This window comes from Gossypium arboreum, chromosome 10 (assembly GCF_025698485.1).
Source record: "Gossypium arboreum isolate Shixiya-1 chromosome 10, ASM2569848v2, whole genome shotgun sequence".
NCBI classification, from domain to species: domain Eukaryota; kingdom Viridiplantae; phylum Streptophyta; class Magnoliopsida; order Malvales; family Malvaceae; genus Gossypium; species Gossypium arboreum.
In genome coordinates this window covers 131,208,848-131,234,379 of record NC_069079.1, presented here as the reverse complement: position 1 = coordinate 131,234,379, position 25,532 = coordinate 131,208,848, and the positions used below count along the sequence as shown (strand labels likewise).

General features: G+C 31.8%; 4 protein-coding genes across 6 annotated transcripts; 2 read left to right on the top strand and 2 right to left on the bottom strand.

The window, feature by feature from the left end:
• Positions 1-571: 571 nt before the first annotated feature.
• Positions 572-1,997, top strand: LOC108466632 (uncharacterized). The gene is made up of 2 exons (XM_017767018.2): positions 572-997; positions 1,544-1,997. The coding sequence occupies exons 1-2, from the start codon at positions 635-637 to the stop codon at positions 1,694-1,696; spliced, it is 516 nt and encodes a 171-aa protein (XP_017622507.1). The 5' UTR covers positions 572-634; the 3' UTR covers positions 1,697-1,997.
• A 3,489-nt stretch (positions 1,998-5,486) lies between these two features.
• Positions 5,487-7,166, bottom strand: LOC108466645 (LOB domain-containing protein 21-like). 2 transcript variants are annotated; one of them, XM_053019629.1, is made up of 2 exons: positions 6,676-7,166; positions 5,487-5,670 (listed from the first exon to the last, which is right to left on the bottom strand). In XM_053019629.1, exons 1-2 carry the CDS (start codon positions 7,079-7,081, stop codon positions 5,576-5,578), a joined length of 501 nt encoding a protein of 166 aa, XP_052875589.1. In that variant the 5' UTR covers positions 7,082-7,166; the 3' UTR covers positions 5,487-5,575. The 2 variants fall into 2 exon arrangements, with proteins under 2 accessions (XP_052875589.1, XP_017622518.1); XM_017767029.2 differs by lacking the exon at positions 5,487-5,670 and having other exon boundaries at positions 6,499-7,162.
• Positions 7,167-16,870: 9,704 nt separating this feature from the next.
• Positions 16,871-19,268, top strand: LOC108460795 (U-box domain-containing protein 1-like). The gene has a single exon (XM_017760454.2). It carries the CDS (start codon positions 16,902-16,904, stop codon positions 18,876-18,878), a length of 1,977 nt encoding a protein of 658 aa, XP_017615943.1. The 5' UTR covers positions 16,871-16,901; the 3' UTR covers positions 18,879-19,268.
• On the bottom strand, positions 18,961-24,542 carry LOC108460784 (UTP--glucose-1-phosphate uridylyltransferase 3, chloroplastic). Of its 2 annotated transcripts, XM_017760433.2 has the most exons (17): positions 23,571-24,518; positions 23,310-23,490; positions 22,366-22,515; positions 21,823-21,984; positions 21,575-21,747; positions 21,430-21,496; positions 21,196-21,359; positions 20,939-21,097; positions 20,776-20,867; positions 20,593-20,687; positions 20,413-20,490; positions 20,215-20,310; positions 20,067-20,141; positions 19,893-19,984; positions 19,646-19,808; positions 19,451-19,511; positions 18,961-19,307 (listed from the first exon to the last, which is right to left on the bottom strand). In XM_017760433.2, exons 1-17 carry the CDS (start codon positions 24,275-24,277, stop codon positions 19,195-19,197), a joined length of 2,628 nt encoding a protein of 875 aa, XP_017615922.1. In that variant the 5' UTR covers positions 24,278-24,518; the 3' UTR covers positions 18,961-19,194. The 2 variants fall into 2 exon arrangements, with proteins under 2 accessions (XP_017615922.1, XP_017615931.1); XM_017760442.2 differs by lacking the exons at positions 18,961-19,307; positions 19,451-19,511 and having other exon boundaries at positions 19,651-19,808; positions 19,921-19,984; positions 23,571-24,542.
• Between the last annotated feature and the right edge of the window lie 990 nt (positions 24,543-25,532).

Genomic DNA, 25,532 nt, shown 5'->3' with positions numbered 1-25,532 from the left:
TGATGTATTATAATGTGAATCCAAATAATTAACACTTTTAACAGCTTTTGATTCAAATAGTAATTTGAAATTTTTTAAAGAAATATTTCAACTCTTAACGTTAATATCAATTTTTTATACTGAGAATAATATGTTAAAAAAATCTAGTTAGTGTTTTAATCGAATAGTTAATAATTTTATGGTTAAAATATACCGTAAGTCCTTATACTTTTGTAAATTTAAAATTTTTCCTATAATTTTATTTTTAGGAATTTAGTTCTATTTTTAGATTTCAAAATTCAAGTCTAACTGTTAACACTGTTAAAATTATTTTATTAAATTTAAGTTATATTACAATGTCATTTTTTGTTATATAACTATCAAGTGAATATTTTTATTTCAAAATGTCACATTAACAAATTTAACAGCTTAACAATTGAACTTGGATTTTAGAATCTAAAAAGTATAGGGATAAATTTCAAATTTTTGAAAAGGACATGAACTTATGCCGAATTAAAGCACATAAACTAAATTGAAGATTAAAGTATAGTAAAGGGACCAAAACTAAAATTTTAACCAAGATAAACCCGATTTCAATGAAAACGTTTAAAAACCTGGAAATTTTATCCAAAAATTCCAGAAAAAGGTAGAGCCGATGGGGAGTCACTCAATCATCACCAGTATTAGCTCAGCCCCACCTTCACTCCCTCTCCGTTCTGTTCCGGAGGTCGTTGCATTCTCCGGCCACCTATCTCACCGGAAAACGAGAGGGCTCCTTCTCTATCCACAGACCGCAAATGCATTCTCCAGTCCACTCCTCGTGCATGCTCCGGTAGTTTTTCCATTCTCCAAAGACCTGTTTAACCGGAAAATGAGAGGATTAGAGGTGGTGACACGTGCGGGTGCCAACACCAGCAGCTACGTGTTCGCGGCAGTGTTCCCGCTCTCACTTCTAGCTATCACCATCTTTACTTCCATCAAGATTGCTGATAAGCTCGACGAAGACTTCCTAGAAGATGTAAGAGTCTAAAAAAATTCATTTATTTTTTCCCTTTTTATGGGATTTTCGAATTATACTACTTTTTTGAATTGGATGCTTAGTTCTTTGGAAAATTTGAGTTTTTCTTGAAGTGGAAGTCTTATTTGGATTGCTTAATGAGGGAATTGGTAATCTCAAGAGTTTGTTATTGTAATGCCCATTAGGTGTTTGATAAAATTTCACAATGGTTCTGTTTTTGACATTCATTAAAATCTTTGGTGTAATACAGAAATCTCAATCCATACCCCAAACCTGAAAACCTGATTCGATTTAGCTGAATTCAAGCTCCACTCTATTCGATTTGATCATAAAAATCAATAATCCAAGCTTGTCCAGCTTGAACTTAAATTCATCCCAACTTAAACTGACCCGAACTAGAAATAATACGATTCCAAACCTATAATGACTTGACATGAAATATCTGAACTTCAAACCTGATTTACTTGAACTCAAAATAATCCCAACCTGATATTGATTCGAACTTAAAATGATTCCAATACTTGATTCATGGTTTTTTTAATGCAGATCTCTATAAATCAAGCAGTAAAGGAGGCAGAGGACGAGGGTGATGATGGTGATGATGGTGGTGATGGTGATGATGATGCTATTTCATTGGAGGAAATAGTGCAAGAACCAGTGCTTCCACGTACTCGAAATCGGCCCAAGAGGGAAGTGTAAACATCCAATTTCATAATTTGCATTAATTGTATAATTCTTTTTCTGACTGTAGATTAAAACTCATAGAAAGTGCCATTGAACAATGTAAATTTCCCCTTTTGAGAGGGAGAGGGGGGGGGGGGGGATACATTGAGCTCACTTTGGTTGCTGTTGGAATTTTGTCACATAGCATGTGAATGAAGAAAACAAGTATTGAAAGCTTTTCCTCTGTTTAGGAGTCTGATTCGGTTTAACTTCAACATTAATAAAATTTAATGTAATTATCGGATAATAAGAAAACAAGTATATGATTTGATTGAAAGGGAGGGGTATTTTGGCTTGAAAACTTATATTTGTTAATGTTAGGCCAAATATGTTCTTTATTTATAAATATAAATAAGTAGATTAGTAATGTTTTGGTAATGTTGGCAAAGATTGAGTGCTTGGGATCTTAAGTGTTTAGGTTTGAGTTCTATTATGTGTATTTACATGTGTGAGTTCTTAGTCTAGGTTTTATTCTGGTTTAAGTCCCATTATTGGATACTAAATGAGAAAATGGTGCGACTGCAATATATGATTTGATTGAAAGGAAAGGTTATTTTAGCTTGAAAAATCATAGTTGTTAATTTTAGGCCGAATATGCACTTTGTTTATAAAATATAAATAAGTAGATAAATAAGGGTTTGGTAGCATTGTCAAAGATTGAGGGGTTGCCGGTTTGGGATCTTAAGTGTCTAGGTTCAAGTCCTATTGTGTGCGTTTATATGTGTGAGTTCTTAGTCTAGATTTTATCTCACCATGTGTAATTGTCGGATACAAACTAGAATGGTGCAATATATGATTTGATTGAAAGGGAGGGATATTTTGGTTTGAAAATTTTGTATTTGTTAATTTTAGGCCGAATATGCACTTTGTTTATAAATATAAATAAGTAAATGAGTAACGTTTTGGTAGTGTTGACAAAGATTGGTGCCTGGGATATTAAGTGTCTAGGTTGGAGTTCTATTATGTACATTTACATGTGTGCTTTTTTGGTCTAGATTTTTATTTTGGTTTGAATCCCACCATGGTTTGAATATATTCTGAGTATCAATTCGTCCATTTTTTTTCATATAATAGTTTGATTTTAGTTGTAGTTATACAAAATTGTTGATTCTAATTGTAATTCCATTTGTGCTTGTGTCAATTGAGTCTAGTTGTAGTTATAGGGACTACTTGTATTTGCTAATTATACTTGTACCATCGAAAAATGAACGTAGGATAATTTGATGCTCAAAGGAATTACGGAATTTTGGTCACTTTACTGTGTTCAAATTTAAGATTTAAGCCTTACACTTTAATTTAATATAATTTGGTCCTAATGTATAGGGGTGAAGCCAACTTATTTTTTCGAGAGGGCAGAATTAAGTTACATATTTTTATGAGGACTAAGATGTAATTTTATCATTTTATTAGTTTATAACTTTATAATTTTTAAACAATTAAATTAAGCATTTATTATTTTTAGGGGGACAAAACCCTTGTCAAGCCATCGATAGTGGCTTTGTTAATGCCATTAGTTAACTCAAATCTTTAATACAACTATTTCCATTAAATTACATATTTGGATCTTTACTTAAAAACATTTATTTTCAACTCACCTTGCTAGCATGATTTTTGTTTTACTTTATTCTTTTGTGTTGGAATGTGTGGTTTTAAGAAAAATCTATCTTAATATTTTAACAGAAATAATTACGAACTTCAACTATTTAGACTAATAATGATATAAAAATAAAAAAATAAAATTATGTATATAAATTAAAATATCAAATTTGAGCATAGTAAAAGATCACAACACCATGCATAAAGGCTTAGCATAATTAAAAAAATATTTTATTCTTTTAAACTTTAAAATAATGTTTATATTTCCTTCTTTAAAGTTAAATAATATTTGGTTTAAATGTAAAATCGACTTTCAAATTATACTTCCTTTTTACTCAAATAATTAAAGTTTTTTTTGTTAAAAGTGGTACTAGAACTATTAATTTAATTTCATTTTACCCTAAAACCCGATACCATCCAATAAGAACATGAACATCATATATATTTTTTGGATAAAATGAAATGAAATTGATAGTTTAGATACATTTTTATTAAAAAACTTTTAGGTACTTAAATGAAAAAAAACAGTATAATTTATATGCAACTTTGTAATTAACCCTAAAAAAGTGCCATTGTCGTCATGTAAGGGGATTAGTGAGAGTTGTAATGTGTTTATACTTTGACCCGAGCTTATGTTTGATAGTAATACATTTTATATTTGTTTAAATTTGATTCGGTTCATATTTACTAAAATTTACTTATATATGTAAATGGTTAACCTAGATCAATTTTAGATCACCATATTATTTTTTAATTTTTTAAAAAGTATTTATGTAATTTTAATTTTAATATTTAATAATTTTATATATTTATCATTTATTAAAACTTTAAATATATGCAACTTAATATATTTTTTAAAGAGAGGAACCCATTTATATCGGTGTAAAATAGAGTGGTTTTACACTCTTTCATAATCTTTTACACAATTAATATTTTAACGATTCAACCATTGAATTTATCAATATAATTTTACTAGTTGTGCATGTAAATTTTGAATCGATTCAATATTTCTTTCACATTGAATAAAAAGTGTATATACTAAAATTAATTGAATGATTGAAAGTTTTTACATAAAAAATAGTTAAAAATTTTGTTTTACCTCAAATTTGACATTCATAATTTATATGAATGGAGCATAAAATAAGACAATTATATTACTAAAATATTAATACTATAAGAAGTTACGGAAGTGTGTAAAGTGTAAACCTACACCAATATAAGTGGATCTCTCTTATTTTTAATATTTACATTATAGATTTAATTTTTATATATTGTAAATTACATAATATAATATAAACTTAAAAAATAGGTTGAGCTAAATTGAACTCGAATTTTGAATATTTAAATTCGAACATAATCTATATTTTAAATAAACTTATTTTTTTAAGTCAACCTCATTTTTAAAGCTTAAAATCTTATACAAAATATTTCAAATTTCGTACGAATTTTCAGACTTGAACCAATAACCCCGCACTCGAACCGGTGTTACCACCATTACCATTGCCTTCATAATTCATCAGCAAACTTTTTACAATGGTGACGATGATGATGGGTTTTGATAGGTGCATGTTAATGTTGTGTAATACAGATGCTGCCTGCCTGTCATGTACATTTTGGTATTCTGAAAATGACACAATCATTTTGCCCTTTCTTGGCTTTATCTTTTTATATGTTCAGAATCAAGTAAAGGATGCATGTGAAATGTCTTATCATGCTTTACTGCTATCATATTGGAATTTTCTAATTTTGTCCTTCAAAATTGAGCTTCAATTTTAATTTAATTTTTAAACCATTCAATCAACCTCTTTCGTTTGTTAGATTTGGCATTGAATGTGTATCTGGATTTGTCGTGAAGCATATTTAAAATGTATAATTATTTCATGAATAATTTGATTTTATTGGTAGAACTTGAGATAATTTTCAACAATTTTAGAGGTTTGATAGAGAATTTTTTCAAAAAGTGAAAATTTCTAAAAATATTTCCAATATAGTCAACCATTGATTTTTTTTAATGTGTTACATCCAAGCCATTCATGTGGTGGTGTTATGCACATGTTTTTAATTTGATTCATGTGTATTAAATGGACTCCACATCAAATTTGAGTTGATATTTAACGCTGAAGCTAATGGAAAGACTTAATTGATATAATTAGAAACAAATCTAAGGGAGTTGACAATGGCCTTAGTCTCTCATAAATGATAAATTTACTCTTAAGTCCTTGGTCTCTCATAAAATTACGAAATTATAAATTAATATGATTATAAATTTATGATTTTATTTAGACCTCCAAAAACTTTTTTCCCTTCATCCCCGAATACGATGTAGATGTTGTAACAAATTCTTAGCTTCATCCCTGATTACAAATAATGATTGAATGTGGAAATATGATTAGCATTGCATGAAAGTTTCAAAAAATGAAAAAATTAAACTAGTATTGCAAACAAAGCTATAATAGGAGTGATAAGATTATTGTTTATTGAAATCATGAGATGTGATGTGATGTGATAATTACTCACGTTATCTTTTAAATATGTGGTTGGGAATTCGATCTCTATTAATGAGATTAAAATATATTTCAGAGAGCACACTACCCTTACCCCTCTCCTTTCTTTGAAACTTTACCAGAGGGAGAAAGGACAAGGTAAACAATTTGGAGGGGTAAATGTTAAAGTCATAATTAATGCTTGCTGGGGGAAGAATTAAAACTATGAAAACTGAGCAACACCATGTGAAGCAGTACCTGAAAATAAAGGCAAGCACTTTGGGCCTACATTTTGGGATTGCCGAAAGGACTTTGTATAATTTCACCTGTCCTTTGAAAAATAAAAAACTATGTTTTATGACAATTCCTCTGCAAATTTTGCCCCACATTTACTTCAACCTTTTTATTTTCCTATATAATTCAAAGTTAATCTCAAAAACTCAACTCAATTAATTTAAATTTGAATTCGATTCAATTTAATATTAAGAAGTTAGAACCTTAACTCGATACTAGAAGCGAATTGAGAAATTTTTTTAGGAGAGCTGACATTAAGTTCTACATTTTCTAGTATTTTTTAAGGGACAAATTATAATTTTATCATATATTAACTGAAGATTTTATAAATTTTGAGGACTAAAGCAGCAATCTTAAAATCGTAAATCTGAAATGACATTAACCCATAATTAAACCAAACCTGAATTAATTCGACCCGAAACCAACTTTTTTTTTTTATTATTTCTCGTGCAATTCAAAGTTGATCATGATATACATATGGAATTTGGGTAAGATCATACATATGTGCATCTTGGTTCACTTGATATGATGAACTTTGGTTAAAACTATCCATGAATCCACCACAAGCAACTAGGAACTCACCTAAACCCGTCATGGTAAGCCGGTCAAGTTCCGTACCAGCAACACCAGTTGAGTAGTTCGCAGCGTACCGAGCCAAACGAGCTCTCGCAAGGGCCAAATCGTGTTGAAGCTCGATCATCTTCCTTTGCAACAAGGCTATGGCACCTATGCAACCATAGACAGGGTCACGAAGCCTTGCCTCAGCTTCGTAAACCAAGGAGTTCACGGTGTCCTCACGCTGTTCTTCGGGAACCTCGATCAAGATCTTGCTGACGTTGCTAGCTCCGAAAACCTTATGGACCTTCGCGAATTTCTTCGGCTCGTCGGACCGGAAATAGGGTGCAAAAATGCAGGTGGGACTGCACCTCCTTTTCAAGAGCTTGCAAGCTGCACAAGAGGAAGTGGAACGTGGCTCATGGCTCCTCATGGCTTCATATGAAAACAACTACAAAGACTATATATCTTCAATATCTTATCTCTTATAAAACTACCATTTAAATAGACCATAGCTTTATAAATAGCAAAATTGTAACACTTTTAGACGTTATATAAATTTATGAAATTTTAAAAATATATTGATCGATTTAGAGGTGAGATTGGTTCGATTGAGTCGAGTTTTTTGAATTTTTCGAATCTCTTATTGTAATTCGGTTCAATTCTTGATTTTAGAATTTTTTTTTTGACAAAATAAACTTTGTTTTATAGTTTTTAGATATTATTTCGTAAAATTCTAAAGTCTTGTTGTAATTCGGTTTAGTTCTCGATTTTATTTCGTAAAATTCTAAAGTTTTCTTCTTTTTTTATAAATATTTCTAAAACATTAATTTTTCAAGTAAATAAAAATAATCAACAGATTTTATTTGGTATGTTTAAAATATTTTTATATACATATTTTAAATTATTTTCACTATTTTAAATATAAAATATTAATTTTTAATTTATAAAAATTAAAATTAATTATGAATTAAATAAAAATAACATTCGGTTTGGTTCGAGTAACCATGGGTTTTTAAGTTTTATTTCATAAATCGTCTAAACATCTCGTTTCAGGTTGATTTTTTTTCTTGCACAGACCTAGGTCAATTAGCTCTGTTAGTTAGAGAATTTAAGATCTGTATGAACTATAAATGATTTTTTTTTGTAGTCAAGAACGAAGCCACGAACTTGCACGGGTCATAATTCTTTTTTTTTTACTTTTCCGTCAAGGATGAAGCCGAGATAGATAGGAGTATGGCCCTTCCTTGATTAAATGGTACAATTAAAATTTTAATTCCTTTCAAAATTTACTCAAAATTTGACATGTATAATCTAGTGAATTAATATTAAATATGATAACCGGTTAAAATATTACTCATAAAAACGTATGAACATGTGCAAAACTACTTTAATTTTATATTAATGTAAGTAAATTATTCCTTACTAAAATATAAGTATTGAACATAAATATATATCACTCAATACATTCAAAATTTTATTTTCCAAGCCTCCTTTAGATCTTAGCTTTAACTGCAAGTCCGTTATAAAGTTATTTTTGTTATATGATTATTAAATATTTTTTAATTTTAAAATATCACACTGATAAAATTTAACATGATAATTTTAACGATATTAACAATTAGACCATAATTTTAAATTCAAAAATAACGTAACATAATTTTAAAAATACTTTTTAATTTGATTTTGATTATAAATACAATTACAAAATATGAGGCTACAAAAATCTTGAAAACATCTAACTCTTGAAAAAAGAACACAAAAGAAATTATTTTATTTTTACAAATGGTAAAAAGTGGGGGCTAGAAATAATTGTTGATGGGGGCACCATTATAAATATTTATTGGTGAGGTTTGGCTGAGAAATGATTTTTTTTTTTGTACATTTGGCTTAGAAATGATAGTTCATAAGATATATATATATATATATATATATATATATATATATATATAAAGATTGATATATTTATGTGATTTGAAAGAAAAGCACTTTCACAATAAAAGCATTGAGCTCTAGAGTGGTTGCTAGGCCCTTTTTCATCCCCACCATGGAAACCTAAATACTCAACATAACATCAATTAGGAACCCATATGCATTGTCACTCCCTCTTTTCCTTTCTGATATAAAAAATATTTTTGAATATTATGGCCTAAATGAAAAATATCTCGAGTTTGAATATTGTAAATAGAACTAGTACAATTTAACTTTAAATATAGTTGGAATTAGGGGTGAATAAAGAGGATCGAGAGTCATCTTGGTCTCTTAAAAAATGAAAATTGTTTACATGGTACTTTTAATTTTTATGAATTAATATATTAATAAAATTGTACTCTATCCCCCTCAAGGTTATTTTTAGGTATTTATAGATTAATAGTGGAAAGAAAAGATTGGAATTCTTTGAAAATAAGGTTCTTTTCTCTAACAAAGATTTTTTTTTCTTTAATTGTGGATTTTATTTTCAATTTTTTCCACTTTAAATTTAAAGGACATCTTTGGTGTAGTCAATTTCTCAACCCTACAATTTTAAATTCAATCATAAAGTATTTTTTTTTTTATCTTTTGTAAATGCATGAAACTAAAGGCTACGGCTATCACTTTTTTTCTCCTTTTCTTTTTTATTTAATGGATGAATTACAAATTTGAAGTAACTAAGTTTAGATAAAAATTTGTTGTAAAGGTATGTATAAGTATACAAAAAGAGATGTTTGAATAGGGTTTTTTAGGTCAATCTTGAGTTATTTACATGAGTTTCTTCAGACTTAAACCCAAATTTAAAGGTTTTTTTAAACTGGGATCTTGGATTGACTCATAACCACTTGTATTAAGAACTAAAATAGCAACATTATTTAACACATTCAAAATTGAAAAGTTAAAAAAAGTTTAAATAGAAAATAAGAATATTATATTTACATCAAATTTATAATATAATATAATATAAGTTTAAAAGTTTTGTTTCTATAATTAAAGGTAAGTAATTAACATACCTTTTTTGTAACACCCAAAACTTAATTTAGACGTTATGGTCGGATCTTGAAGTTACACTATGTACTCGAAAACTAGATTATTTGCTTTCTAAACCATTGTTTGTAAATTTTTTTGCAAAAATTCATTTCTAATTATTTATTACAAACTTAACTATAGTCTAACAGGTATTTTTCAAAACATTCATCTTATTTTACAAAATAGAAAAGTTGAATCATTATCTTGGTTACCTTTCAGAAAACTTAATTAATAATTTGTTTTGCAACGGAAAATCTATCATTTTGTTTATTTGTGAAAACAAATGTCAAATTTATATTCTAGAAAAACATATAGTTTGTTGAGGGTAATTGCTGAAAATGCCAAAATAAAATCTAAAAGAAAGTCCAAAAGTTCATAAAGTACAAATAAAATTTATGTTAATTGACATATGCGAAAGACCAATCTGAGCTCCTTAACGCCGCTTATCCCTAAGTCCGCGAATTACATGAGAAGATGAAATGGATGAGCTATGAAGCTCAGTGTTTAACTTAACTCAAGCACAAGTACAAATAATACAATAAACAAATCAGAATATCACAGAGAATTTCATCAAATTCAGATGAGCAAAATTAATCATGCATGGTTATGTCAATGTAATATTTCCAAACATAATGTAGATTATTCAGAAAACTTCCTACCCAACTTTGCAACACACCAATTAGAGTTCCCCAGAACTTGTTCATCCAAAACACACCAATAGATAATTGTGAACAAAGCCACCAAAATTAATGCAGATAAACTATTACTTCATAACCATTTTTTTAGATACAAAAAGATTGTTATTCCAAAACCTATATTCGAACAAGTCTGCCCGAGGTGGGCTTATATGTCTGTGTGGCCCACACGCCCCAACCTATTAGGCCCGTGTGACCCACACGGCTGGATACACGACCAACATGCCCATGTGGCTTGCACAGTCGTGTGATATCGACTGGCAGAATCGATTTCGCACAGTTTTACGAGTTTTCGAGTTTGGGTCACACACCTGATTACTTCCGAGATGTCGATAGAACAACAACACACCAAATTCTGTACATAAGACATCCACAAACAATCAATTAACAACCACTTACAATGATTCAACCTAAACTTCCTAAAACATTCAGCCATTAATAGAAGGCATTCGACCTTCGTAAGCTAAATCATTGCAAACCAGCTCCTAAATTTATGTTTTGAAAACTTACCCTTGAAGAGAAAAGAAATTGCTAAAATCCTCAACTCGCCGGAAGTGTATAGCCTCACGATCCACCCCTAGCAGAATCGCAACCATAATTAAATCAACAGACTTTAATGGGGAAAATGCAATCTAGATGGCGACACGACAAAGATAAGGTGGCAATGAAGAAACATTAGCAAGAGACGACAACAAAGGAAGATGGTAACAAATGAAAGGAAAGGGAAAGAAAAACGAAAACAGAAAGAAAGAAAACGTTAGAGAAAACAAAAAATAAAGAATGGGGATAGTGGGAAGAGAACGGGAAGAAAAATAAAATTAGTTTGACCCACACATTGACTATTTGGGAGACCCAACAGAACGAGAACAAAAACTAATTTAATTTTGGCAACGAAAAGATTTGAACTAGGGACACAAAGATAAACTAAAGCCTTACCACTAAACTAGCAAACTTATTATTATTAATAAACTAACAATAATAAAATATTACCCACATATAAATAACCAAATGAAGGAACAAAAAAAAAAAATAAGGGAAGGAACATGAACATAGGACCTCAAACACTTGACAAAAATATTTAACCACTAAACCAAATTAATTTACATATTATGATTCTTACAACATTTATTCAAAAATAGGATGTAACCACTCTTGGTTCACTAACCCCATTTCTACTAACTTGACTTTTGGGATGTAACACCTTTTTCTTTAGGAAAAGATGCATTCATTAAAAGAATAATCAAAAAGTAAGAACCATATACAAGGACAAGGGATAATTGGATCACTAACTCGAGTAAGTAAGCTCACCTTATACACTCGACCCTACTGTCCAGCATCCTCTTATACATCACCATGCATAACGTTGTGTAAATTATCCAGAAACAAAGAGAGGGGGAACACGTCACATTCCACGTGGTTTGCATGTAACAAAGCTACACACCCTCTTTCTTTTTTATTCTTTAGTTTACATAAGAAAATAATTGCTAGATTTTTTTACCAATCCTTAGTTAATATATATTTATTTGGAAAGCAAATTCAAATTTAATAAATTTAATACATTTTAATTTAGGTTAAAATTTGCTACAAGGTTATGCATTTTAGTACATTTAGAATTTAGTTCTTTTACTTTTATTTTAGGAATTTAGTCTCTATACTTTTTAAATTTTAAATTTCAAGACAACTATTAACACCATTAAAATTCTTCACTAAAATTCATTAGTATAAGATTTTGAAATTTTTAAAAAGATACTCAGATAGTTGTCATGTAACAAAAAAATAACGTTATAATGAATCTAAATTTATTAGAAGAATTTTAATAGTGCTAAATAATTTGATTTACATTTTTAAATTCAAAAATATAAAACTAAATCTCTTGAAATAAAAGTAGGAGGATTAAATTTTAAATATACAAAGAATACGGTAAAAGGATTAAATTTTAAATATACAAAGAATACAGAGACTAGATTCTTATCTAATTATATACAATTAAAAAGACATTACTTAAATTTACTCAATCCACCAAATTTGATTATTGAAAATGTTATCAACACAATTTTACACTTGAGAAAAAGAAATCATCAAATCAACTTAAAATAGAAGAAAATATAAATTTATTTAGATAAAATTTGGGAATTTTAATTTTAAATAAATAAAGTAGGGTTTTTAGCAATCAATGTTTGAAGGAATGAGTTAGAAAAATGTCATTTCAAACAATTTGTGTGATAGGGAAAGGAGAAAAACAAAAGGGGACAGAGTTATGATAATGCTTCCAATTAGCCCACTTTTGTCTTAATGCCTGTCCTTTTCTCAAAACCCAATTTTAATGGGTACCATGTTAATGGTTGGATTAGGTCGGGTTGAGTATGATATTAATATATTTTATATTTATTTAATTTTAATTTAATTTAAAATATGAGTCTAAACTTTTATCTAATTTTGTTCGTATCTGTAAATAGATAAACCCAAACCTATTTAAACCTGTCTATGATATTTTTATTTTTATTTTGTAATTGGCTAAACCCAAGCCCATTTGTTCAAATTTCAATTAAGTCTTCGAACTTGGACAGATAGCTTGACCTTTAAAAAAGTCTACACACAAACCATTAGATAGGTATAGGCTCGGATATCAAGCGGGCGATGATTGACACGCGAAAAAGGCTTGTGTTTCAAACAAGGGAAACGCGAAATGGGCCGGCCCAATAATTGTGAGAAGATCCACTTTGGATTGATATTTTCTTTTTTCTTTTTTTAATTTAATGCTTTAAAAACTAAACTGATGGTAAAATATGTAAGACCACTAATTTCTGTTTCAATAAGTTCGATACATCAGTCTACCAATAAATAAATAATTATAAAAAATTATAAAGTTAGATTCTATCAGTCTCAAACGATTCACTCAGAAATTGATTCAACCTTTTTGTCCAGATTGGTATACCAATCAATTCCCGATCCAACCAATTTGACTAGACGGTCGAATATGGTTCCAACAACATTGCTCGAACTATGACTTAGGTTTTAAATTAGTATTCAAGCTTCAAAACATTTTATTTGAATCTTCAAATACCGGTCAATTCTTGATCCAACCAATCTGACTAGACGATCCAATATGGTTCCAACAACATTGCTTGAACTATGACTTAGGTTTTAAATTAGTATCCAAGCTTCAAAACATTCTATTTGAATCTTCAAATGATCAATATTGTATCAATTATGTCTTTCTTTTAACCTAGCCGTTATCTCAAACGTTAGATGCCAATTGGAATACAAGAGCAATATATTTAACATACGTGGATCAAATTATAAACAAATATATACTTAACATGGACAATTTAAATTTGATAATTATAAAAAAAAAGGAATAGTCCCCATAAATTTATTGATACTCCTTTTTTTTTAACCCGCCATATTTAAGTTATCTATACTTTGTGGGTATCCAAATGTTTACAATTTGATCCATATCTTTTAAATATATTGCCCACTAGAGACAACACCTAGGAAGGGGTGGCAGGGCCTTGGTTTTCCTAAAAATAAAATATTTCAATTCAGCCCCTTTAAAAATAATAAAATTACATATTAATCCATAATAAAATTACAATTTACACTCCCTCAAAAATCTAAAAAAATTGTTTAATCAAAATAAAATAGGATGGACCACCCCATGTTAGGCAAAATATGTCAACAAAGTAAAAACCTATTGCCCTCATCAAAATCTAGGCTTTCATTTCAAAGCAATAGAAAATAGTCAAAATTGGAGTTTTATTCTTCATGTATAGTCATATCATTTTCTCACACTACTTTTAAAAAGAGAAAAGAAATTGGGACTCTTCATATAATTTATTAATATTTTGAAATTTGATATCTTTTAATTATTTTTAATATTTAAAACTTATATGTATGTATGTAGGAGGGTTCAATCTTCAAAATAATGTTATTGTATCAATTAAGTTATCCAGTTAGTATAATCATTAATTTAAACATTAAATATTATGTAAAGTGGAGCATCTTTAAAATATATACACGTCAATGCATAACAGCAAATGGAAAGAGATAAGTAGAGTCTTAATTCCTATAAAATGATAAAATTATTTTTAATCTCAAAATTTATAATTCAATTTTAATTTTCTTAACATTTTCTGCCTTCGTCCCAAATTTTTGAAATTTTTAATTAAACTCAAAATTTAGTACTGATAAGATTATGTCATTTTGCTTTTTTTTTTTCTTAATGTTCTGAAATACTTATGAAAATTTGTCTTGACATACTCTAAGCTGGCCTATATCTTACACTAAATCTTTTACATTTATACTAAAAACAAACAGTGATCTAAGACATAATTAAATTAATTGTCTGGTCTGATTTTGACAAAACAAAAAGCCAAATGGAATCTTCCAAAATTAGTTGAAGACTTAGTCCAAATTAAGAAACCAAAGTTGGGGCTTTTGTTTTTTATGTATTTTTTTAATGTTTTTTTTTATTCTTATTAGACTGCTAATCATATAATATTCAAATCATGACATATGACTTTCATGTAATGAAAATTCAATTCAACTTTTAAGAAACAATGGATTGCCTTTGCGAAATTATTTGACATTTTAGATTTGTTTGGTTTTTTTTCTTTTTCAACTCTATGAATGCTTTAGATGAATTCAGAATTTTTAATAGAGTCAGAATTGAATAATAAAATTGAGTAAGAACGTATTAATTTATTATTTCGTCAATTTTGAAAGGATTAAATATAGTTTTTTTTATTTTTAAGGGTCAAAGTATAATTTTACTATAAATTAATTTTTAATTTAACTATTTTATAGGAGACTTAAATAGCAACTTTACCCTCGCTTGCTTCTTTTAAATTCACCACTTCTATAGTGTGGTTGTTTGAATTGGATTTGATCAATTAGTTGAATTGAGAATCGATCGAAGTATTAATCTAAAGAAAGATATCAAACATATTGACTCATGAATTAATACAAATCCGATTGAATGGTGCTAGAAAAACCAATGGAAACAATTTTTTTTTGTGTATATATTATATGTAGACTTATATTTTTGGGGTACTCTCGTAAGAATCGAATCTTGATTGGAGTAATCTATGTCGATTTGTATGCAATTTATGGCTACTACTAGTGGGCAAAAGTCAAGTTGAAAAGCTCAATAGTAGTTTTAAAAAAGAGAAATTATAGTTTTGATTCTTCAACTATGCTCAAATTCAGGATTTAGTCCCCACAATTTAATTTGGCATAATTTGATCTCTACATATACTTTTATAATATAATCGGATAATTTAAATAATTACCAGAGTTAATTATATTGATTAAAATATTGACATTTAGTAATCCGTCGAACTCTATGGTCCCAAAAACTAGAAAATTCTAATTATATCCCTATAAATGATCAAATTATAATTAATAAATATAAGGAAAATTATGCTTCCTCATCAAAATGAAAAATATACTATTTAGTCCCTTCAAATATGATAAAATCATAAATTAATACATGATATAATATATATCGACACCACAAAATTTGTAATTCAATTTTGGTCTCCTCTAAAAACAATTTATGAATTCGTCGTCTATGATATGGGATCCAACAAACTAATTTATAGATGGCAACGAGTTAGGGCTAAATGAATTTTTGCCGCCTTAACTGCAACCTTATATATATATATATATATATATCCCCTGACATAAGCAAATCACGACCTGATCTGAAATCAAATATTAATTTACATGCTCGAAACCCAATTCAAAAAATTAAAGTTATACCCGACTTCGATCCAAATCAATATGCCACAATTATCTTTTATCAAATAAACTAATAATTATTAACTAACCATTTTAATGATACTATTAATTTTTTTCCAAGTATAATTATGCTAAAACAGTGTAATATAAATTTTATTATCATATATTTTAAACAAACATTATATATAAAAGGATATTTTGATAATTATCTTGAGATAAGGTTGGACGGGTTTTTCCTAAACCCAACTCGAATAATTTAAGAAATTATTCTGCACCTAAACTCGAATTCACAAAAAAAAAATAAACCTTATCAAATCGGGTCAGGTTCGAGTTTTTTTGACATCCCTTTATATTAGTAAAATAGGGAACACTTCAAATCCAACCTGACATTTTTATCATTAAAGCAAACGATTATATGTACAGATGACCTGATTAAAATGATACTTTAATTTTAAGATTCAATCGAAATGTTTCGAAGTTCAAAAATCAATTTAAGATTTAGCCGTAATTCAGGAACGTTTAGTGCAAGTAACCCAAGATAATTATTTTCAAAAAAGCTAACTAACAAAGAGAAATGGACAAATTTCCGAATATATAAAAAAAAATAGCAAAGAATATAAACCCTCCAAGTGGAAGCAGCCTAGCAAGTCATACTTGATCTTCTAACATTAAATGTACAAATAGAAGGAGTCAAAATTTCAGACAAGTTGTTTAAAAATTTTTGTCTTAAATGTCAAACCAACATTTATTTAATTCAAAAGCTTAGTAATAAAACCTTTGTCCACATGAACTAAATTGAAGAACAAGGAAAAAAAAATGGGTTCTTCTATTTTTTTGCAATCAAATTCTTTGTTAGAATCATTGATTCATTTATCGAATGAAGTGAGTTCAATCGAAAAGCTTCCGTCGATACAAGTACGTAACGTTTCAACAATGTTACGAAGAATCAAAGTTCTTACATCATTGTTCGAAGAAATTCAAGAATCAAACAACCCGATGTTGCCACCGTCATCAGTGTTATGTCTCAGCGAGCTTTTCTCGGTGATACGACGAGTTAAATCGACGATGGAAGGGTGTAAAAACGGTAGTTCATTATGGGGACTTATTCAGACAGAGAGATTGTCTAATCAATTTCATGTCTTTGTTAAAGAAATTGCAAGAGCATTAGATATTTTGCCATTGAGTTTACTTACTGTTACAGTTGATATTAAAGAACAAATTGAGCTTCTTCATAGACAAGCTAAAAGAGTTGAATTATATGTAGATCCTCAAGAGATTCAAACAAGAGATGTTCTTCTTACATTAATGGCTTCCGAAAAAACCATGTTTGATGTTGAGACGGTGAAACATGTTTTTAACAGTGTTGGATTGAAGACAGTATTGGATTATGAAGAAGAAATGTCAAAGCTGGAAGATGAAGTTCATAAACAAGCAGGTACTGGAGGTTTAATTGTGGTTTCAAATATAAACAATTTGATATCACTTGTTTCTTATGCTAAATCTATGGTTTTTAATGAAGAAAGTGAAGAAAATGATGTTAGACAGGTTTCGGGTTCAGTGAGTAAGAACACGTCAGTGTCGTTTAATGTTCCGGATGAGTTTCGGTGTCCGATATCGCTCGATTTGATGAAAGATCCGGTGATTGTGGCGTCGGGGCATACATATGATCGGAGTTCGATAGCTCAATGGATTAATACAGGACATTATACGTGTCCTAAGAGCGGACAAAGGTTAATTCATATGGCTTTGATACCAAACTATGCGTTAAAAAGCTTGTTGCATCAGTGGTGTCAAGAGAATAATATTCCGTTAACGGAATGCTCGTCAAATGCAGAGTCGGAGAAAAAGATGTGCGAGAAAGTCGTCGATCATATTTCCGCTACCAAAGTGGCGATTGATTCTGTTAAAAGAACTGCAGAGTTTGTGGTAGGGAAATTGGCGATGGGTTCCGTTGATATTCAAAGACAAGCAGCTTACGAGTTACGGTTGCTTGCGAAAACTGGGATGGATAACCGTAGGATAATTGCTGAGGCGGGAGCTATACCGTTTCTTGTTACGCTGCTGAGCTCTAATGATCCAAGAACCCAGGAAAACGCTGTTACTGCATTGCTTAATCTTTCGATTTTTGACAACAATAAAGTCTTGATCATGGCGGCCGGAGCTATCAAGAATATAGTTGATGTTCTCGAATCAGGAAAAACGATGGAGGCACGAGAAAATGCAGCAGCTGCGATTTTTAGCTTGTCGATGATAGATGATTTCAAGGTAGCTATCGGAGCTCATTCTCAAGCAATCCCAGCCCTCGTTGGGCTCCTTAGAGAAGGAACAACGACCGGAAAACGGGACGCTGCAATGGCATTATGCAACCTTGCGCTTTACAATGCTAACAAACCGAAAACCGTGGCTGCCGGGGCTGTTCCGTTGCTTATTGAACTGTTGATGGATGATAAAGCAGGTATAACAGATGATGCATTGGGTGTTTTGGCCTTGCTTTTAAGTTGCCCACAAGGGCTCGAAGCTGTTAAAAAGAGTAGACCTTTGGTGCCTCTTCTTATCGATCTTTTGAGATTCGGGTCGGCCAAAGGGAAGGAAAACTCGATAATGCTTTTGCTCGGATTGTGCAAAGACGGCGGAGAGGAAGTTGCAAGACGGCTTTTGATAAACCCGAGAAGCATTCCTTCGCTTCAAAGCTTGGCTACTGATGGTTCACCTAAAGCTAGAAGAAAAGCCGAAGCGTTGCTTAGATTACTCAACCGATGCTGCTCACAATCTCATAATCCTGTCGGATTGTAATGTACTTTGTCGAGTGTAAATTTGTCGATTCTTGATTTTACTTGCACGATAAGTTTCATTCCCGAAACACGAATTGTAATGATTATATGAATACAAATTTCATTGATAGAACTTATAAATTGTTCGTTTACATTTTTCCGATAAGAAAAAAACGAATGTATGCACATCAAGCTAATACCGGTAAACTCGAATATTTACTAGTATAGGACAGGTTAAACTTATGTTCAACCGATCAGAACTAAAGTGGTTGAAGCTCAGTGTTAGCGAACCGTGATTCGCGTAAACCAAAGAGTTAATCATCGGGCGATGATCTTTTTTACAACTCTACCAATTCCAGCAAAATGTGGCTGCCGTTGGTATCGTATTTCCAGAACCAACTTCCGTTATCCATCAGATTCTGCGGAATCAAGTCCATCTGAACGACTAAACCTGCAATTGAAGTGAATGACGTAGATGAGTTCACAAGAAAACCCGTGTTGAAATCAAGATCGTTCTATAAGCATAACGGAAAATCGAGTTTCCGAAATCCACAAATGCTAAAAATAAAAGCTGATGCATCAAATTATGCAAACCTGAATCTCCAGAAGTAATCTTCATTTTATAGCCATCCGGGACTTCAAATACATGATTTCCCTGCATGAAAGGAAAAAACCGAAATGTGAACAGAGTGTGACTCAGAAAACCGGCTTGAGTATGAATGGACAACACTGATTAAAATAAGGTGCCGAGACACGAGTTTAAATTGTTTGATGGTTATCATATTTAACCTGTATGATAACATTGTAGGCCTCAAACTCGGCATTTCCGTGTAATATGACCTTAAGTGCCTCGGAACGGCAAATGTCATGCTTCCAATAAACGTTGTCTCCGGAAGTCCAGTCAATTCCGTCATTAAGGACCGTTACGTTACATAACTTACATCTTCCGCACCTGCATAAAAGATGAACTCAATCTTGAACCCGAGAATCAATTGGTACAATCTTTGAAGATACACGAAAGCATGCAATACGAAACCTGTGTCCGTGTTGTAATATTGGTTCACCTTTGTCATCGATCCTAATCGAGCCAATAATGTTTTCAGCTACAATAATCATGCTCCCATCGAGCTGGAGGAAAAGAAAAACCCATGTCAGTGTAAAAGATAATGATATAAGCATTAGTAAAACCATTCATCGAGATATTTACGACCTGAACGTTTCTCCATAAGAACTCTGCTACTTCGACTTGTAACTCCGAGCCCTTAGAGATGGAACCTCCGCTAAACTGAGGAACAGAAGAAAATGTTGTTATTACACCAAAGGAAAATATCGAGTTGCAAAAGCCAGAATATACTTACTTTCTGCCTGGTGACCTCCCAAACTGGTCCGAGTGCAGGATGTAGAAAGATGAGAAACGGTGGTCCAGAGTCAACGTATTTATCGTTACTTTGAACCTAGGTAATATGAAAGAACACGATAAGCTGAATAAACCCAAATTGGATATTTGTAGTTAAAGCTTGGTTCTGGAAAATCTTAATAGTTCTTATAGGAAATACCTTGGGAAGATCAATATCGCACCGTGAAAGAAGATCATATGCATTCCGCATGATATCCAACAGTGAACCATCAGGAGTCTGCATATAGAACCGGTTTTTTCCGGAAAGACAATTTAGTATCTGAAATAGTTTCATTCGATATAAAACAAGGGTGCGAAAGAAGAATAGTCGGAAAACTACCTGGTGAAGTGATGTGTCCGAAGGTTTTCTTTTCTTCTTAGCGGATGATGTGACCCTTCTTCGTTCGTTATAAACAATAAAGGTATCCAAATTATCTGTAGACACATGTAGCAGCAATGTTAAACCGAATGATAACATGATATCAATGGAAGAAGTCACGGTCGAACTCAGCTAATACGATACCTTCCACACCCTTGAAACACCTAGATGGATATGTATTAAGAAAATTATCTGCGATGTTTTGCATAGTGCACTCAAGCCTGCCACCGGGAACACTGCAAAAAAAGGGTGGTTAAAATGTTACCAAAGAAAGAGCTATCCCTTCGAAAGAATACAAGCCGAGTACCTGTGCCGGTTTCCAAAATAATCCGTGTATACAATCGACTTTTTCGTATTTAAAACCATGCCGGGTAAACTTCTTTCACTTCTACTCGATGCAACTAACTCAACCGAAGGTAGATCCACATAAAGAATGTTCGTATTAGCAGGGAACTCTGCCTGCAAACTTAATACAATGAAGAGAAATTTCCGAGTTTGTTACTTGATACAGCATGGAAATACGGAAGGGATGAATTAAAACTGAATGTATCGAACTTGGTGTACCTATTAGGGGAAGGATGTCTACTTGTGATTCCGAACTTATCAAACTCAGTGTATTCAATGCATGACAAACCGTATGCCCACTCCCCATTGAGGTTCTTCTCGATTAGAACATTGATTCCTTCCGTAGCACCCATGTTCCTCTTGCAGGACGCGAACCCGAGTTTCTGTTACAAATACGGATTCAGCAAACGAACTCAATCCCAATGAAGTCGGGATATCTATTAACAGACATACCTTTCCATGATGTAATCCGATCCCCGCCAATGCCAAGAGGGTCACATCAGTAGCAGCAACGACATTACTGCAAATTCTCGAATTAAGCGACAGGTACATATCGTATCATGCAAATAAGTTCTGATATATAATACATATGCCTAACCTGACTTGCCGAACGGTAGCACCTTTCCTTCCATGATCATAAAACCATTGAAAAACACCTTTATCATACGCAAGTTTCCATATTACACCATGACCACCAGGCTTACATACAGGCACAAATGGTTTCCTAACCAGCCATTGTCCGTCTTCGGCACTTACGGCAGGGACTAAAGGCTAACAAAATTTATATGTACAAATTAATAACGAGCACTGATAACAAGATAGAAACAGACAGTAGAGAACTCCAACCTGTTCAAAGAGTCGAAAACTTGACCGGCCTCTTCCGAACCATCTGAGTTTTTCACAAAGCGAAGTGATATGTTCATGGTTGTTCTTAGCTGAACTCGTCATGATCGCAACAGGAGTGATGCATTGTTTGCCATATAGCTTGAAGTAAAGGAACTCTCTAGCCTTGCATTCATGCAATAAAAACGTTAAAAAACGACACAAGTCTGGCACGAAAAAAGACATAAAAACATTTGTGGTAAAATTAGTCAGATTGAATTGTGCTCCCCCTACTCAAAAAATAGTCAAATTAGTCACTGCACATTAAATCAAAAAGCAAAGTGATCTATTAAAAATTTCATTCATTTCTACTATTAAAACTGGCATACCACGTATTAGTCTGATTATTCCATCAGACACACCAATTTTTAACAGTGCTTAAAAATGACCAATATGCTCTTCGAACAAGAAATTAATTTGTCTATTTCTTTAGTAGAGGGAGCACAATTCAATCTGACCCCTAGTACAGGGGCTTCTATTATACATTTACCAAACATTTGTATATACCTGAAGATCTCTTACAAGACCTTCTAACAATGTTCTGCCACAATAAGGAAGCATTGCAGCTGGAAGACATTCACCAGTTTCAGAATCAACCAAACCAAGCCTATCCGCTGAACCTCCCAATGGATATATTTCACCTAAATCTGGCAAACCCTAAAACAGATCATATCTTATTATTCAAGCAAACTTTGTGGACATATCCTTATCATTTTACCTGTAGGTTAAAATATGCCATAGGTCCCTATACTCTTCACAAATTTGGAATTTAGTCCATGTACTTTTATTTCTAGAAATGTAACAATGTTAATAATTGAACCTGAATTTTGAAATCTAAAAAGTAAGACTTAATTCCTAGAAATAAAAGTAGAAGAACTAAATTCTAAACTTACAAAGAGTATAAAAATTTATGGCATATTTTAACCTTACCTAAATGCTCATGTGAAGGCCAAATTCGAAGGTGTTCAAATAAAGGTTTTACAAGCGCCTCATAAATGTTAAAATGTTTAAAATATAAATACTTGTATAAAGGTCAAACCTTTTCGAAGGTGTTCAAATAAAGGTTTTACAAGAGCCTCATAATACAAAATTAAGTGAATGCTAAAATGTTTAAAATATAAATGCTCGTATAAAGGTCAAACCTTTTCGAAGGTGCTCAAATAATGAATTTTCAAGAGCTTCATAATACAAAATTAAGTGAATGCTAAAATGTTTAAAATATAAATGCTCGTATAAAGGTCAAACCTTTTCGAAGGTGCTCAAATAATGATTTTTCAAGAGCTTCATAATACAAAATTAAGTTAATGCTAAAGTGTTTCAAATAGAACACATAAGCATATTAAAAAAGATTTGACCTTTTTAAAAAGTTTGACATTATACAAGTAATTACTTGGTCCCTATTCGAGAATTTAGCCTATACATAAATTAAAAAAAACTCCATTGGCGCTAACCTCAATTCCCCATAAAGCAGCTTGAGATGCATATTCAATGTTTGATGAAAGGTCACAACCAATAGGAGGATGAATTTCTAAAAACTCACATTCCATTGATTCATGTAAATGATTGGAATTGTTTATAGATTGAGTTTCAAATGAGGATTGTGCAAGTAACTCAAGCACCATTATTTGATACCTACAAACAAAACAAAGCAATGTTAGTCGAAAGTCAGAAGTTTAATAAGAAACGAAATGCGATAAAAATGAAAACTTTACCCTATAATTCCACCAATACAATCATAAAAGTCTTCAACTTCACCTAAAACCTTCAACAGGTTGTTGAAGTCTTGTTGAGTGTCCTCACCCACCAAAACACCGCCGTTTTGATTCTCTCTTCCACCATTTCCACCATTACCATTGCCGCCATTGCTGAAGTCCAATTTTTCAATGATTTTGGCCAATGAATAAAGCGCCGTCTTCACTGAACTCATTTCCCTATCTTCAAAACCAAAACCCATGTCGAACACATGGTCTTGACCAGCTGCAACCATGGACTTAACCAAAAACAATTCGTTTAAACCCAAACCGAGTGAACTCAAAACTTTTTTATAACCATGGGTGTTTAAAAAGAACTTGACTTTAGCATCAGAGTCAAGGATTTTGAGCTTTTGCTTGAGGGTTGTGGAAGATGAAAGCTTTAAACGAAGAGCTTTTAAGCGAGAGATTTCATGGTGGAAATTGGAGTCTGGAGCAGGCGGCGCGTACTCTATAGTTGCGGTGGATACGCGTGGGGCACATAGTGGTGGTGGTGGAGAAGAAGAGGAGAGAGATGAAGAGAAAGAAAGGGTAGGAAAAGGGTGGAAGAGAAGAGATGGTTTTTTGGGGTTTAAAGAGTAGAAAACAGGGTTTGTTTTGTTATTATTATGGAGAAGAATAGAAGAAGAACAAGGTGTTATGGCGGTGGTGGTGGTGGTGGCCGCCATTGATTAGAATGGGAAGAAAGGGGAGGGGGGGAGGGGGGATAAGAAGAGAATTTTGTGGAAGCATATACCGAGGATCATGCGGAGAAAAACAGGAAGTGAAGTTTGTGAAGAGTTGGAGGTTGAAAACATAACTGTCAAACAGGGGCGACACACGTACGTGTCTTGTTCTGTGTGGGGGCTGTTTGAGAGGATCTAGTAAGCAACCTCATCTCTTGTGATTCTCCTTTTGGATTTTGATTGGTTCCTGTGAATTTTGTTGGGTTTTTTACTTTTCATGAATTTTTTTTTTTGGAGGGGGGGGGGGGTAGAGGCAGTGGTATTGAGCACACCACTCTCAAGGCCCTTTGGGTTTATTTCTCCAGGCTTTGGTTGCTGAGCTCAGTCTTAGGCAATTTTCCAGGCTTTTTGATATTATCATCAACTCTCAAGCCTGTGCTCCTCAAACAAATAGTTAAACCCATTTTCATTTGTTTATACATTATTGAGGGTGAGATATGATAATACGGTTTGAACCCATGTTAAACGAGTGTTTCATAAGAATTTTAGTTATCACTTCATATATGTCAAAATAATTTTACTTTCATATATTTATCGTTTCTTATTTTTTAAAATACAAGTTCAAATAAAGAATTATGACATAAAATGAAATCATTGGATAAAGATTTGGACGAAAATTAAGAAGAAATGGACTGAAATGGACTAAAATGTACCATGGCATACACACATGTTGGGAGTAGAGTCCTATGTCATGGTCCATGTGTTGAGACTGCAAGTGACAACTATGAGTGCCAACTAGGGCAAAAAATTCCAACCAAGTCACTAGAGGATCATTCGAAAAACCTAGGATTTGGGCCTCCTAGAAGTGTGGGGAAGCTCCTAAAGATGAAGACTCTAGAAGTTTGGAGGAGTAACCGGAACATTGAGGTAGCTCAAGAAACCCTCTAGAATCGAGCAAGCCCGCAAGCTACGTTGGGATAGCAGAATCGCTGCTAAAGCACTACAACCGGCACAGTAGGGTCCAAACGCAAACGGAAGGGTTTGAAATCGTCTAAAGTGCTTAAGAATGACACCACCTATATAAATACCAAGGAAATACTTCAATTGAAAAACGTTTGGGGGCTTTAAAAAAATAATTTATTTTTTGATGAAGCTATTAAGAATGGCACCACCACCCTTTTAATTGTCAAGCTTTTTTTTTAGTTGTATATGGAAGTGTCATCCAAGTGAGGTGTGAGTTTGAGAGTAGCATGCTTAG

Excerpts from the sequence above, each read along its gene's own strand:
- LOC108466632 (XM_017767018.2), top strand. The coding sequence starts at position 635 with ATGGGGAGTCACTCAATCATCACCAGTATTAGCTCAGCCCCACCTTCA. Across the intron at positions 998-1,543 it reads ACGAAGACTTCCTAGAAGAT|ATCTCTATAAATCAAGCAGT; the intron begins GTAAGAGTCTAA and ends TTTTTAATGCAG.
- LOC108466645 (XM_017767029.2), bottom strand. The coding sequence starts at position 7,081 with ATGAGGAGCCATGAGCCACGTTCCACTTCCTCTTGTGCAGCTTGCAAG.
- LOC108460795 (XM_017760454.2), top strand. The coding sequence starts at position 16,902 with ATGGGTTCTTCTATTTTTTTGCAATCAAATTCTTTGTTAGAATCATTG.
- LOC108460784 (XM_017760433.2), bottom strand. The coding sequence starts at position 24,277 with ATGGCGGCCACCACCACCACCACCGCCATAACACCTTGTTCTTCTTCT. Across the intron at positions 20,688-20,775 it reads GTGTTTCAAGGGTGTGGAAG|ATAATTTGGATACCTTTATT; the intron begins GTATCGTATTAG and ends ATGTGTCTACAG. Across the intron at positions 19,308-19,450 it reads GATTACTTCTGGAGATTCAG|GTTTAGTCGTTCAGATGGAC; the intron begins GTTTGCATAATT and ends CTTCAATTGCAG.